Source organism: Thalassophryne amazonica, chromosome 2 (assembly GCF_902500255.1).
Source record: "Thalassophryne amazonica chromosome 2, fThaAma1.1, whole genome shotgun sequence".
Lineage (NCBI taxonomy): Eukaryota > Metazoa > Chordata > Actinopteri > Batrachoidiformes > Batrachoididae > Thalassophryne > Thalassophryne amazonica.
In genome coordinates this window covers 5,118,597-5,133,736 of record NC_047104.1, presented here as the reverse complement: position 1 = coordinate 5,133,736, position 15,140 = coordinate 5,118,597, and the positions used below count along the sequence as shown (strand labels likewise).

At 41.0% G+C, this 15,140-nt stretch overlaps 1 protein-coding gene across 2 annotated transcripts in view; it reads left to right on the top strand.

Annotated features, from left to right (window-relative positions):
• Nucleotides 1-965: 965 nt before the first annotated feature.
• Nucleotides 966-15,140, top strand: part of map2k5 (mitogen-activated protein kinase kinase 5) — a 171,874-nt gene continuing 157,699 nt past the window's right edge. For both annotated transcript variants that reach the window (XM_034183198.1, XM_034183191.1), the window contains exons 1-3: nt 966-1,343; nt 4,684-4,732; nt 7,386-7,453. In XM_034183198.1, coding sequence (XP_034039089.1) covers nt 1,212-1,343; nt 4,684-4,732; nt 7,386-7,453 — 249 coding nt within the window. In that variant the 5' untranslated portion in view covers nt 966-1,211. The remainder of the gene's footprint in view (nt 1,344-4,683; nt 4,733-7,385; nt 7,454-15,140) is intronic.

The following is a 15,140-nucleotide window of genomic DNA, read 5'->3' as shown; positions in this document are numbered from 1 at the left end:
CTCCTGTTACTTTAATTTTAACCTTTATTTAACCAGGCTACTCCCATTGAGCTTGAGATCTCTTTTGCAAGGGACCTGGACAGTTATGAAGTTTCCAATTCACCTAACCTGCATGTCTTTAAATGTGGGAGGAAACACAGATACAACCCACACTAACACAGGCCACTGGTGGGAATCAGACACACGACCTTCTTGTTGCGAGGCAACAATGCTAACCACTAAGCTACTGTGCTGCTGTGCTGCTCCTCCCCCGATTGTATTTTTACAGTAGCATCAAATTTTAACAAGGCAGTTAAATTTTTTTCAATATATGGAGCTTTTAATTAAAAAAAAATTTTTTAAATATTAAAACTCTAAACTACATTATGGCTGAAGCAAAGTATGTTTTAGTGAATTCATTTTTGAGCATTTGCATCCCAGTAAGGCAGGCGTACTCAGACTTTTTTTTAACCTGCGGTGGCCCTACAGGGCCCTACGGGGGGCACTGTTGCGTACAAGGATGGCATGAAGTAGGATTGTGCTAAAACACACACGGACATCACATTAGCTTATTTGTTGGAAACAAACAAAAACAAACGCTTGCACCTCGACACATATATTTGGAAAATCACAGAGTTCAATCTAAATCCTGCCTGTGACTGGGCAGATAGACAGTTATAGCTTACAATAATGGGGTGGCACCTGTGCTGGCCACTCAGCTCCCAAGGGCTGGCTCATGTCCTCAAAGTCCACCCCCCAGATCCGCCCATGATGCTCTGGACAATCTGGCAGTATAATTATGTATTATGATATTTAAAAGAAATTGGTTTTGTTGGATAACAGTAATGTCACATGATCACTGGTGTTTGCTCACTCAGAAAATTATTTTGCCAATCTCAAAGAAAATTGGTGGAATGGTCATTTCAGTTACAATCTGTCCTCCAGGCCAGTTGGGGGCAGCAGTGCGCCGTTAAACTTTGCCAGTCGCCACTAAGCTAAGGGAAGAAGTGCCAGCTGTGTTGTTGTTGTTTTTTTCTTCTCACTCTCAGAGCTAGCAGCTTGGCTAAATTTGTGTCTGAAAATGTTCCTCCAAAGTCCAATAAAGACGCACTTAGAGTAAAAGCTGTGTCTTCGCCAGTTTGTGACGTGCTGCCGGTGGACGGTCAGACACGGAGCGGGTGTTAGCATGTGGACATTAGCCGGTGAAGTTTGACGATGATTCTTGTGTCTTTATGCTTTTATTGGATTTAATAAATGTCCTGAACATGGACACAGAAACGATCGTCATCCGGATAAAGACGCCGTCTGGAGACATGGATTCATCCGTGGACTGTCCGTCTCTGCTCAACTTTAACGACCTACTGGTGAGTTTTCACACAGTGTCACTTTAAAGATTTTACTGCAGTTTACAGACTTGACGCTTTTGTTGTCTAAATCTTTGTTCTTCTGCAAAGTGAGTTTAAAGATCGGTGTCTTTGTCCCCTCTGACGAGTTAGATTGATGTCAGAAATATTAAAACCACAAAGAAGTGAGAGAACTGTGATTTCAAAAATATCTTGTGCCCACGCTTGGAAGGTGCTGCTATTTAGCATTTCAAATAAATGGTTAAAATAAAGTCTTTGTTTAGCTGACAGAAGTTGAGTTTATTCAGCTTCAAGATTCTGATAGCTCAGTACAAGCCCCACCCACACTTTGTGACTTACGTTGCTCATGATAAGCCCCACCCACACTTTGTGACTTACAACCCCAATTCCAATTAAGTTGGGAGGTTGTGTAAAATGTAAATAAAAACAGAATACAATGATTGTCAAATCCTCATCAACCTACACAGTTGAATACACCACAAAGACAAGATATTTAATGTTCAAACTGATAAACTTTATTGTTTTTGAGCAAATATTTGCTTTTTTGAAATGGATGCCTGCAACAGGTTTCAAAAAAGCTGGGACAGTGGTATGTTTACCACTGAGGTTACATCACCTTTCCTTCTAACAACACTCAATAAGAGTTTGGGAACTGAGGACACTAATTGTTGAAGCTTTGTAGGTGGAATTCTTTCCCATTCTTGCTTGATGTATGACTTCAGTTGTTCAACAGTCCGGGGTCTCAGTTGTCGTATTTTGGGCTTCATAATGTGACACGCATTTTCAATGGGCGACAGGTCTGGACAGCAGGCAGGCCAGTCTAGTACCCGCACTCTTTTACTACGAAGCCACGCTGTTGTAACACGTGCAGAATGTGGCTTGGCATTGTCTTGCTGAAATAAGCAAGGACGTCCCTGAAAAAGATGTTGCTTGGATGGCAGCGTGTGTTGCTCCAAAACCTGGATGTACCTTTCAGCATTGATGGTGCCATCACAGATGTGTAAGTTGCCCATGCCATGGGCACTAACACACCTCCATACCATCACAGATGCTGGTTTTTAAACTTTGCACTGGTAATAATCTGGATGCTCTCCGGAGGACACAACGTCCATGATTTCCAAAAACAAATTGAAATGTGGACTCATCAGACCACAGCACACTTTTCCACTTTGTGTCTGTCCATTTCAAACGAGCTCGGGCCCAGAGAAGGCGGCTGTGTTTCTGGATGTTGTTGATGTATGACTTTCACTTTGCATGGTAGAGTTTTAACTTGCAGTTGTAGATGTAGTGACGAACTGTGTTAACTGACAATGGTTTTCTGAAGTGTTCCTGAGCCCACGCGATAAGATCCTTTACACAATGATGTCGGTTTTTAATGCAGTGCTGCCTGAGGGATTGAAGGTCACTGACATTCAATGTTGGTTTTCAGCCTTGCCGCTTACGTGTAGAAAGTTCTCCAGATTCTCTGAATCTTCTGATTATATTATGACTGTAGATGATGGAATCCCTACATTCCTTACAATTGAATGTTGAGAAATACTGTCCTTAAACTGCTGTACTATTTTTTCATGTAGTTGTTCACAAAGTGGTCATCCTCGCCCCATCTTTGCTCGTGAATGGCTGAGCCTTTTGGGGATGCTCCTTTTATTCCCAATCATGACACTCACATGTTTCCACTTATCCTGTTCACCTGTGGAATGTTCCAAACAGGTGTTCTTTGAGCATTTCCCAGTCTTTTGTTGCTCCTGTCCCAGCTTTTTTGAAGTGTTGCAGGCATCCATTTCAAAATGAGCAAATATTTGCACAAAAACAATAAAGTTTATCAGTTTGAACATTAAATATCTTGTCTTTGTGATGTATTCAATTGAATATAGGTTGAAGCGGATTTGCAAATCATTGTATTCTGTTTTTATTTACATTTCACACAACGTCCCAACTTCATTGGAATTGGGGTTGTACCTGACTCATTACAAGCCCCACCCACACTTTGTGACTGCGTTGCTTATGATAAGCCCCACCCACACTTTGTGACTTACAACCCCAATTCCAATGAAGTTGGGAGGTTGTGTAAAATGTAAATAAAAACAGAATACAATGATTTTGCGATTTTCCGATAGAGCGTGTAGAGCTGGTCCAGTGTGCCGCGACCAGGACAAAAACCACACTGCTCCTCCTGAATCCAAGGTTCAACTATCGGTCGAATTTTCCTCTCCAGTACTCTGGAATAGACCTTACCGGGGAGGCTGAGGAGTGTGATCCCCCTGTAGTTGGAACACACCCTCCGGTCCCCATTCTTAAACAGAGGGACCACCATCCCTGTCTGCCAATCCAGAGGCACTTTCCCCGACCGCCACGTGATGTTGCAGAGGCGTGTCAGCAAAGACAGTCCCACAACATCCAGAGACTTAAGGTACTCAGGACGGATTTCATCCACCCCAGGAGCCTTGCCACAGAGGATCTTTCTAACCACCTCGGTGACTTCGGCCTGGGTAATGGATGAGTCTGCCTCTGAGTCCCCAGTCTCTGCTTCCTCTTCGGAAGACGTGACGATGGGATTGAGGAGATCCTCGAAGTATTCCTTCCACCACCCAACAACATCCCCAGTCAGGGTCAACAGCTCCCCACCCGCACCGTAGACAGTGCTGGTGGAGAGCTGCTTCCGCCTCCTGAGGCGTCGGACGGTTTGCCAGAATTTCTTTGAGGCTGACCGATAGTCCTCCTCCATGGTCTCCCTGAACTCCTCCCATACCCGAGTTTTTGCCTCTGTGACAGCACGGGCTGCGGCACGCTTGTCCTGCCGGTACCTGTCAGCTGCCTCTGGGGTCCCACCTACCAACAAGGACAAGTAGGACTCCTTCTTCAGCTTGACGGCATCCCTTACTTCCGGCGTCCACCACCGGGTTCGGGGATTGCCGCCGCGGCAGGCACCAGAGACCTTGTGACCACAGCTACGAGCGGCCACATCGACAATGGAGGTGGAGAACATGGTCCACTCGGACTTCATGTCTCCAACCTCCCCGGGATCTGGGAGAAGCTCTCCCGGAGCTTCTCCCCAAAACAAAAATGCCTAAATACCAAAATAGCAATAACAAAATGTACAATTAATTGGTGCGCCTTATACTTTGGAAAATATGGTCTATACAAACATGAATGGCATCAAGAAGAAAGAATTACTTTACGGGGGCTGTTGTGCAGTTGATGTTTAAAAGTATTTATATGCTTGTAAAAAAAAAAAATCTGTCCTGTAGTTCTTCCTCCTTAAATGATTTATAACTTGAGCTATTTTTATGGAGCTGACTGTTGAAGTGTGTTCCTGTTTTCTGACTTCTCTTACTTTCAGGCTGCTATCAGAGATGTCATGCCTGAAACCACTGTCACTGCTTTTGAATGTAAGTTTCTGAGCCATATTTCATTTACTTAGTGTTGATACATAATCGTGACCTTCACAGCCACAGTGGCAGCAACAAGTCTTAAAACATCCTGACATTCTCATGTCCACTGCTGGGAAGTGTCAGAGCCGTCCCGTGGAACCACTTCGGAGCACACGTTTCTTGTTTGCTGTTTAACGACGTCTGCTCGTCATCCTTGAGGTGGTTTGATAGTTTGCCTTTGTTGTCTTCAAAATGCTTTCCAGCCAATTGTTTGATTCTGTTTTGGAACAGATGGACGTCACTCGCTGTAGCTTTCCTTATTTTCAAATAGAAATGTCATAGAAATTCTCTCGATGGGCAGGACGGTGGATTAATTGATTGAATTGATTGAAAATCTTTAGTGTCCCCGGAGGGCAGTTTGGTTTGCAGAAAAAGTTCAGAATCAGATGATAAAATCTCACATGCCACAAGTGATAATACAAATCAATACATACATACATAGTCATCACAAATTACAGTACTGTATGTTGTTCCCAACAAGTTCACCTACAGCCTATTAAGAAATCAAATGGCAGATGGGACAAAGGATTTTAAATATCTATTTGATTTGACCTGACAAGGGAACGAATACCTAATCTTAGATGGGAGGAGTCATAACTCTGCATGAAGAGGATGGAGAGGATTGGCCAAAATAGTCCTCTGAGTGGCTCTGGTTTGATAGACATTATCAAGTTCACTCAGGCTAGTGCCAGTTGTTTTTTTGGCAGAGTTTGACCACATTCTTCATCCTGCTGTTATTTTTTTATGCTGAGGCTCCCAAACCAACAAATCATTGCAAATGTTAGAACAGACTCAATAAAACACTTTAAGAAACTTCTAATTGACATTAAAAGACCTCAGTTTCCTCAAATTAAACAGCCTCTGATTTACTTTCCTGCAGACGGCATCCGAGTTGGTCTCAAAAGACAGTTTGTCATCCAGGATGGTGCCTAAGTACTTACAATGACTGACTATGTCCACAGCTGTAACTTTGACAGAGGTTTGGGCTGCGACAGGTGGTTCCTTACGGAAATCAATTATCACGTCTTTCGTTTTTGACACATTAAATTGCAAATAAGAGTCATCACACCATCTAACAAAATAGTCAAGGACTGGTCCGTGGCCCACCTCATGGTCCTGCAGAAGGCTGACGATCACAGAGTCATCAGCAAATTTTATAATGAACCTTGACTCGAACCTGCTCTTACAGTCGTTAGTGTAAAGCATGAACAATAGAGGTGACAAAACGCATCCGCGGGGCGAGCCTGTGGAACACAACAGAGTCTCGGACAGGGTTTCATTAACATGAGTTCTCTGAGGCCTAGTTGTCAGAAAATCAACTAACCAGCATATAGTTCCCAAATCAACACTGGGTGTTTCTGAAAGCCTTTGAGCAAGGACAAGAGGCTGCATACAGTTGAAGGCTGATGAAAAATCTGCAAAACAAAGACGTTTGTGTGTTTTCCTGCCTTCGAGGTGCCTGACAACTAAATTTAATCGTGTCGCCAAGGCATCCTCCACCTCTTTCCTGGGTTGATAAGCAAACTGAAGTGGATCAATCACGTCTGCATCATAGCAAGCAAACTTTTGTTCACTATAGGCTCAAAGCTCTTCATCACCACTGAGGTGAGAGCCACAGGGCGATAGTCATTTAATGATTTAGGTGATGGTCCCTTTGCCACAGGAACAATAATGGATTCTTTCCACAAGGTGGGAACTTTGTTGAGTGACAAGGACCACTGGAAAATGTGTGTGAAGATTCTACTTAAAAATGGGACACAGCATTTAAGTAGTTGGCTGCTTATGCCATCCGGCCGGTGACTTTTCCTTGAATTAGTTTTTTTCAAAAGTGCTCAACACACTAATTTCATCTGTCTGAATTCCACTGCTTAGTGGGACGTCCCTAAATTTGGAGAGTTCTTCAGAGAAATCATGTGAATCAAATCTCAGATAGAACTGATTTAATTCTTCTGCCAGGGAGGAGTCAGATTTGTCGGTGTTAGACACTCTTTATCTTTGTTTCTGTGTGGAGTTTGCATGTTCTCCCTGTGTTTGGGTTCTTTCTGGGTCCAAAGACATGCAGCTTCTGTGAATTTGGAACTTTAAATTGACTGTAGGTGTGAGTGTGAAGGTGTTCGCTTTTGTCTCCTTGTGGTTCTGTGGCAGACTGGTGGCCTGTCCAGGGTGAACTCAGTGGCTGCTTTTGGTAAGCTCTAGTGCCCGTGGCCTTTAACTGAAATAAGCAGGTATAGAAACATATGGAATTCATCAGTGTAACAAACTACCTGAGGAAGGAGTACAGTCGGAAACATTACATCAGTCAACTAACCACTCAATCAAAAACAGAATCGATTCCTGAAACACTGATTATCCCACCAATAGGAATTAACACACCATAGTTTTACACAAACATCAGAACGAAGGATATGTGGCCACGACAGTATTCCTTAATTCTATAAAATGGCACATTCAAGTTCAAAAATATCAGTCGCTCTAAAACAACCTACAAAATGTTTTGGATTTATTTGTTTTATTTTTTATAACAAAGTTTAAGCTGCGTGGTTTTCCTTTAATGTTGCCAGTTGTTCTATTTTAAAATCTATGAATATTTTTTCAATACTTTCTCTCTCAGATGAGGATGAGGTTGGTGACAGAATCACTGTGAGAAGTGATGAAGAGCTCAAAGCCATGTTGTCATATGTGAGTACATACAATTATCTGTTAACCCCAGTTTTTTTTTTTGTGTCATGTCTTGTTGTTCTGTTTACTTAAGGTTGTGTTAACATGCAGCTACACTGGGGCAAATAAGTATTTGATCCACTGTTGATTTGCAACTTTTCCCACCTGCAAAGAATGTAGAGGTCTGTAATTTTTATCGTAGGTTCACTTCAACTGTGAGAGACAGAATCTAAAAAACAAATCAGAAAATCACATTGTATGATTTTTAAATAATGTTTGCTTTTTATTGCATGAAATAAGTATTTGATCACCTACAAACTCTCACAGACCTGTTAGTTTGTCTTTAAGAAGTCCTCCTGTTCTGCACTCTTTACCTGTATTAATTTCACCTGTTTGAACTTGTTACCTGTATAAAAGACACCTGTTCACACACTCAATCAATCACACTCCAACCTGTCCACCATGGACAAGACCAAAGCGCTGTCTAAGGACACCAGGGACAAAACTGTAGACCTGCACAAGGCTGAGATGGACTACAGGACAACAAGCAAGCAGCTTGGTGAGAAGACAACAACGGTTGGCATAATTATTAGAAAATGGAAGACACACAAGATGACTGTCAACGGTTTGGGGCTCTATGCGCAATGATGCAAGTTTTCCATAAATCACCGGAAATCTGGGTTTTTACTGACATGGTGAATGTTTCCGGGTTATTTTTGAAAACATACATCAGATTCCATTCATTCAGTTCCACACCCAAACAGTTGTTGGTGGTCATGTGCCATGATGGTTTGCAAGCCACCACTAACCCCTAAAGAAGAAGGGTTATTTTGTTTTGAGTTTGGGAGTTTATTACCTCCGCCAAGGAGGTTATGTTTTTGGTCACTTCCGTTTGTTGGTTGGTTGGATGTTAGCAGGATTACTCAAAAAATCCTCAACGGATTTCAATGAATTTTCTACCAGGGGTGTATCTTGGCCTAACTTAGAAGTCATTAAATTTTGTTAATGATCCAGAACACGATCCGGATCCAGTCATTTTTTTAAGGATTCTTTATCATTGCAGGATAGGGCCAATTTCAACATTTTTGCATCTAACTTCACATAAGATGGGTCACAAAGGCTGAACAAAAATTAAGTTACGACACAACAATAATTTAGCATTTGTTTCTCCTCATTGAATAAACTTGTTATTAGATAATTTAAAAAAACTTGTGTAGTTCATGCAGTTTCTCTTTATAAATACATTTGTTGAAGATCTAAGGGTTTAATCCTCTGGGGCCGACGCCGTCGTATACAACGGCTGAAACCAAGCTTTACTAAATTATAAATAACTTTTTAATGATATGAGATAGAAACTTACTTTTTTTGGCTGAAAAGTTAACGCCACAGACTTTCGAGCCACCGTCCACCATCTTTGTACTCCTCATAGAAGCTGTGTGATGACGTGAGCAATGTGAGTGTCCAATCAGAATTGGATCACCATCACATAGTTTTCCAAAATCCAATTGTAGGGCAGATTCACTTCACGTGACACACCAAAGATTGTTTTTAGGAGTGATGTGTTACTAGTTTATTATAGTTTGCTGTGTGTTTTGAATAAATGTGTGTGGAAAATTATTTTCCACTTTACTTTTTCCTTTCTTATTTCTGATTGTAAACCTTTATTGCACTTATAAAACACAACTATAGCATATATATTTAGAAAGTACAAGTTGTCCTGAAAAAAAAATACATAAAACTTGATTGTGGGATGCAGGGAGAGCTGTTAACAGCAATAGTAAAACATGCCAGGCGAGTGAACTGTCCAGAAATCCCCTCGGACCCCAGAGGGTTAACCACTGAATCTGAAACATGATGGTAGATACGTGAAACGGTGTGGAATAAGTCTCTATGCCAAAGGGTATTCCATGTGACGTCAATGACCCTATGGCCTTGGCAGAGGTTTGCGTTGTCCGGGTGCTTCTAGTTAAGTCATGTTTTTGGGTACTGCGTGGTGGTTCTCCTAACAGTTTACTTTCTTATGGACATTAAAAATTATAAGCTATGTATTTCTTCCAGTAATCATATATTAACTGGAGCTGCTAAAAATGCTAACAACGTTAGCACACAGACGAGAGTGTAACCGGCTATACTAAAATACGAAATGGAGGGAAATGGAGCCTGATAATCACGAAATGGGGGTAAAATGTAACGAAATGGAGCAGACTGACCCAGATTGACTGCAAATGTGATTAAATATGATTCAATTAAGTAGTTTTATTTAATTATTTTTAAGCAAAATGGGGACTGATAATAACGAAACGGGAGTAAAGTGGAGCGAAATGGAGCAGACTGACTCTAAATATGATTCAGTTCAGTACTTTTATGAATTTTTTTTAGTGAAATGGGGCGAAATGGGGACTGATAACGAAGTGAGATAAAACATTGCGAAATGGAAAAGACTGACCCATTGACTGAAGCTTCTTCTCTTGAACACCAGATGGCGGACCTGCCCCTACTACATGTACTGAGCACATCTCACAAAAAAACTAAAGCCAAACATTGAATAAAAGTACTTTTTTTGGAGTCAGTCTGGTTTGCCCTGGTCCATTTTGTTACATTTTACCCCCATTTTGTGATTATCAGTCCCCATTTCGTCCATTTCATATTTTAGTATGGCCCAAGTTTAACTCTCAGTCTGCGAGTCATAACCACAAGATTAATGAGTTTAAGCAAATATTTGTCTGAGGTGAGTGAGTAATTGAAAATAATGCGTGTGGAACATTCACTGGGTGAACGTTTTATGTTTGTAAATTGTTCAACCTATTTTTATTTTTACCAAATAAAGCTACACCGTTTTTAATTGTTACTGCCATAACTACAAGAAAGTCTCAAGTTTAAATAACTTGAGACTTAATTCTTTTTCCACATCAGAAACATTTCAGCATTTTCTGAATGAATGAATCTACCAGACTTAAAAATGTACACATTACTTTTCATATTATTTTATTTGTATAAAAATAAATGCCCAAGGTTCCTTATATTGTTAATCAAGAAATTGTCTCAACAACAACAGATAAGTTATGGTTTTAATTTACAGATGAACATCAAAGAATCAGAGTCAAATTTACTGGCAAGTTCTCACATACAAGGAATGTGATCTGGTGTTATTGGTGCATAAACAACAATAAAAGAAAAGAAAAAATACTTCTGGAGTCAAATAGACAAATAGGTAAAACTTTGTTCACTGTTAAATGAGTTAACAATAAATAAAATAAAAAAAGATTTTTAAAGAATCTTTTTTCATTAAAACTTTAATTGCAAGTTTTCTAATGTAAGAAAAGTTTGTTTTTTTTAACTGCAAAATGCAAAGTAATCAGAAATTAATCTTGAAGTAAAAACATATTTGTAAGGATTTTAAGGTGGCCAAGAATTTGACTTAGAAACAGGCAGCTGGAAACCATTCGGAATATTCATTTGGCTTTCGGTGAAAATTTTTTGGGCTTCACAGAGATTAAGGAGTGTTACTACCACTTTAAGGACGGCCCACAATGGCACACGGCGCGCCGTGCTCCGAGCCGTGATCGACAGGCAGAAACGACCATTTCATTTCTAAACGGATGGCTGTGTGGAGCCGGGACCGTCATGTGCAATTTCTCTGGTTATCACAAGAGCTGAACATCAGCCATTTTCCGGCATATTTCACTTTTAACAAGAGATTTTGTCATGGAAAGCCGTGCGGAGGCTTCGCGCGTCACAGTGGATTTGCTGATGGAGCGAGACAAAGAACACCTCCGTTTTGGAGTGTCAGAGGACAAGTTGGGACATGCCCAGCTCTCCACAATTTCTCTGATACTCACTCGACTGGTAAGCCACTGAAAGCCGAGATAGGCATGTCCCAACTTGTCCTCTAACACTCCAAAACGGAGGTGTTTTTTGTCTCGCTCCATCAGCGGCTCCGTCATGACGCGTGAAGCCTCCCTGCGGCTTTCCATGACAAAATCTCTTGTTAAAAGTGAAATCTGCCGGAAAATGGCTGATGTCCAGCTCTTGTGATAACCAGAGAAATTGCACGCAATGGTCCCGGAGCCATACAGCCATCCGTTTAGAAATGAAATGGTCGTTTCTCCCTATTGATCGCGGCTCGGAGCGCGGCGCGCTGTGCGCCACTGTGGGCCATCCTTAAAGTGGTAGTAACACTCCTTAATCTCTGTGAAGCCCAAAAAATTTTCACCGAAAGCAAAATGAATTTTCCGAATGGTTTCCAGTTGCCTGTCTCTAACAGTTTCTGAAAAAATTCTGATGGAGCACAGCCCAAATCATTCTGCCATTTCCCTGACAATAAAAATCTGACGAGGGGTGGTGGACCAGTGCTCACTCAAAGCCTGCCCACAGGCGAATGACGCAACCGACAGGCGTGAAAAAACTCACGCATGCGCACGAAGGTTCAAGCTTGGCTGACGTAAAAACATATGAATCAAATCCATATATTTTTTGCATAAAATAAAAAGGTCCGTTACTTTTCTAACAGACCTCGTACAACCCCTGGCAAAAATGATGGAATCACCGTCCTCGGAGGATGTTCATTCAGTTGTTTAATTTTGTAGAAAAAAAGCAGATCACAGACATGACACAAAACTAAAGTCATTTCAAATGGCAACTTTCTGGCTTTAAGAAACACTATAAGAAATCAGGAAAAAAAAATTGTGGCAGTCAGTAATGGTTATTTTTTTAGACCAAGCAGAGGGAAAAAAATATGGAATCACTCAATTCTGAGGAAAAAATTATGGAATCATGAAAAACAAAAGAACGCTCCAACACATCACTAGTATTTTGTTGCACCACCTCTGGCTTTTATAACAGCTTGCAGTCTCTGAGGCATGGACTTAATGAGTGACAAACAGTACTCTTCATCATTCTGGCTCCAACTTTCTCTGATTGCTGTTGCCAGATCAGCTTTGCAGGTTGGAGCCTTGTCATGGACCATTTTCTTCAACTTCCGCCAAAGATTTTCAATTGGATTAAGATCCGGACTATTTGCAGGCCATGACATTGACCCTATGTATCTTTTTGCAAGGAATATTTTCACAGTTTTTGCTCTATGGCAAGATGCATTATCATCTTGAAAAATGATTTCATCATCCCCAAACATCCTTTCAATTGATGGGATAAGAAAAGTGTCCAAAATATCTGACATGCAGCCCCATATCATCAATGACTGTGGAAATTTACATGTTCTCTTCAGGCAGTCATCTTTATAAATCTCATTGGAACGGCACCAAACTGCTTGGTCTAAAAAAATAACTGTTACTGACTGCCACAATTTTTTTTCCATAATTATTGCCAGGGGTTGTATATGTCTTTGCACACGTGCGCTTTAAACCTAAGGGCCCCATTGACCTCCCCCTGAGTGCCTCCAGTCACCATACCAAGTTTGGTGTCGATTGCTTAATTACTGTGGCAGTTCACCCTGAACACAAACTGTGCCATATACATACATACACACACACATAACCTTATTTATATATATATATATATATATATATATATATATATATATATATATATATATATATATATATATATATATAGTAATTTTTGCCTCTGTAAACCATAGCAGAGTTGAAACAAAACAGTCAAGATGTGTTTTGTAGTTTTGACTTTCAGCTTTAAATCAAGTGGTTGAACACAAATATCACATTATCCATTTAGGAATTCCACAGTCCTTTAATTATCAGAGGCAATAGGTCCTTGGTCAGAATAAATTTTAAGGATTTTTGTTCATGCAAATAGTAACTTTTACAGCCAGTTTTCTTCAGACAAGATGGGGATGGACACATGAGCATTTACAGGTCAGTGAGCGGCTCACGTCAGTCATGGTGAGACACAGACGGTGTGGTCGTGTGTGGTGAATCTGGCTGGAGTAGGCCACTGCAGCTACTACTTAATTTTTTTATTTTTATAAATGTGACGGCACAAAGCCTCATGCCGTTGCCTTCAGCCGAAGCCACCATCTAACACAAAACATTTTTGCATTCCACCATATTTACTGTTCATGCCATGGACTGTAAGAGTAATGATGTGTAATGGATTCTCCACGAGGTACACTGAAAGCTAAATGAACTGTCAATTTTTATTATTTATTATTCAGTAGTTAAAGTTTTGCCTCATTAAAGAACAGGCCCCCTGGGCTCCAGAATTGTTCACGATCTACTGTCATCCGTGGATGTCTTTTACCCCCCGTCAGCTCGCAATGATGCTGCTGAAGCCAGAGACGATTTACTCAGTTTTTTGTTGTTTTTTTTCCGGTCCATTTTGATCACACTTTCACTTGTGGTTGCTTTTTAATCATTAAGTAGCATACAGTAGCAGGGCGATTAGGCGACAGCAGCAGCTGTTGAGAAATAAGGACGACCTGCAACAGCTTCATTATGATGTGTTCAGATCAACTCCACACAGTCTGATATTCCTTTGAAAACTTATGTTTGTTTTGTCTGGAGGACTTTTTTTTTCTGGGCTACATGTCACACAGGTGTATTACTGTATTTGCCCGTCGTAGGGTCCAGGTCTCTCCATGTGAAATTTTGCCTGAAGAGGGGGTGGTCTGATACACGAGCATGGCCAATATTCTGTTTGTCCGAATGCCCAATTTCAATTTTAATTTATTTTCATTTATATAGCGCCAAATCACAACAAAGTGGCCTCGAGGTGCTTCACACAAGTAAGGTCTAACCTTACCAACCCCCAGAGCAAACATACAGGCGACAGTGGTAAGGAATTGAGGAAGAAACTTCAAGCAGACCAGAATCAAAGGGGTGAACCTCTGCTTGGGCCATGATACTGACCCAAATTACAAAAACGAATATCCAGGAAATGTTGCTGGTGCACTGAGCAGGAGGGTTACAGAAACAAATACCACACCCATCTCTGGATGGAGCTGCACCTCAAACAGAGAGAAAAAAACAGAATCAGGCATCAGAAAGACAACAAATACAGTATAATTTGTCAGCATTAAACAACAAGAAAAACAAAAGAAATACTATGGTGATTGCTGGCCACTAGCCCTAAACTTTACTAAAACACCCAGAATTTAGGTAAAGTTGAGGCTGCGGCACGCTCCGTTTACTAATAATGAATTTTAAAGAGTAAAAAGCATAGTAACATACTATGTCAGTATGCTGCCATACGAAAGGGAAAATAAGTGCATCTTAAGTCTGGACTTGAAAGTCTTCACAGAATCTGACTGTTTTATTGACGCAGGGAGATCATTCCACAGAACAGGGGCACGATAAGAGAAAGCTCTGTGACCCGCAGACTTCTTATTCACCTTAGGGACACAAAGTAGTCCTGCACCCTGAGAACGTAAAGCCCAGGTCAGTACGTAAGGTTTGATTAGGTCAGCTAGGTAGGGAGGTGCCAGTCTGAATAATTTTATAGACTAGTAGCAGAAACTTAAAATCTGATCTCACTGGGACAGGAAGCCAGTGAAAAGACACCAAAATAGGTGTAAGTCTGGCAGCAGCATTTTGAACCAATTGGAGAGCCCCAATGATGGACTGCAGTAAACCAGAAAATAGAACATTGCAGTAGTCCAATCTAGAAGAGACAAAGGCATGGATCAGGGTCTCAGCATCAGCCAGAGACAGGATGGGACGAATCTTCGCTATATTTCACAGGTGGAAGAAAATAGTCCTAGTAATATCTCTAATTTGGAGGTCAAAGGACAACA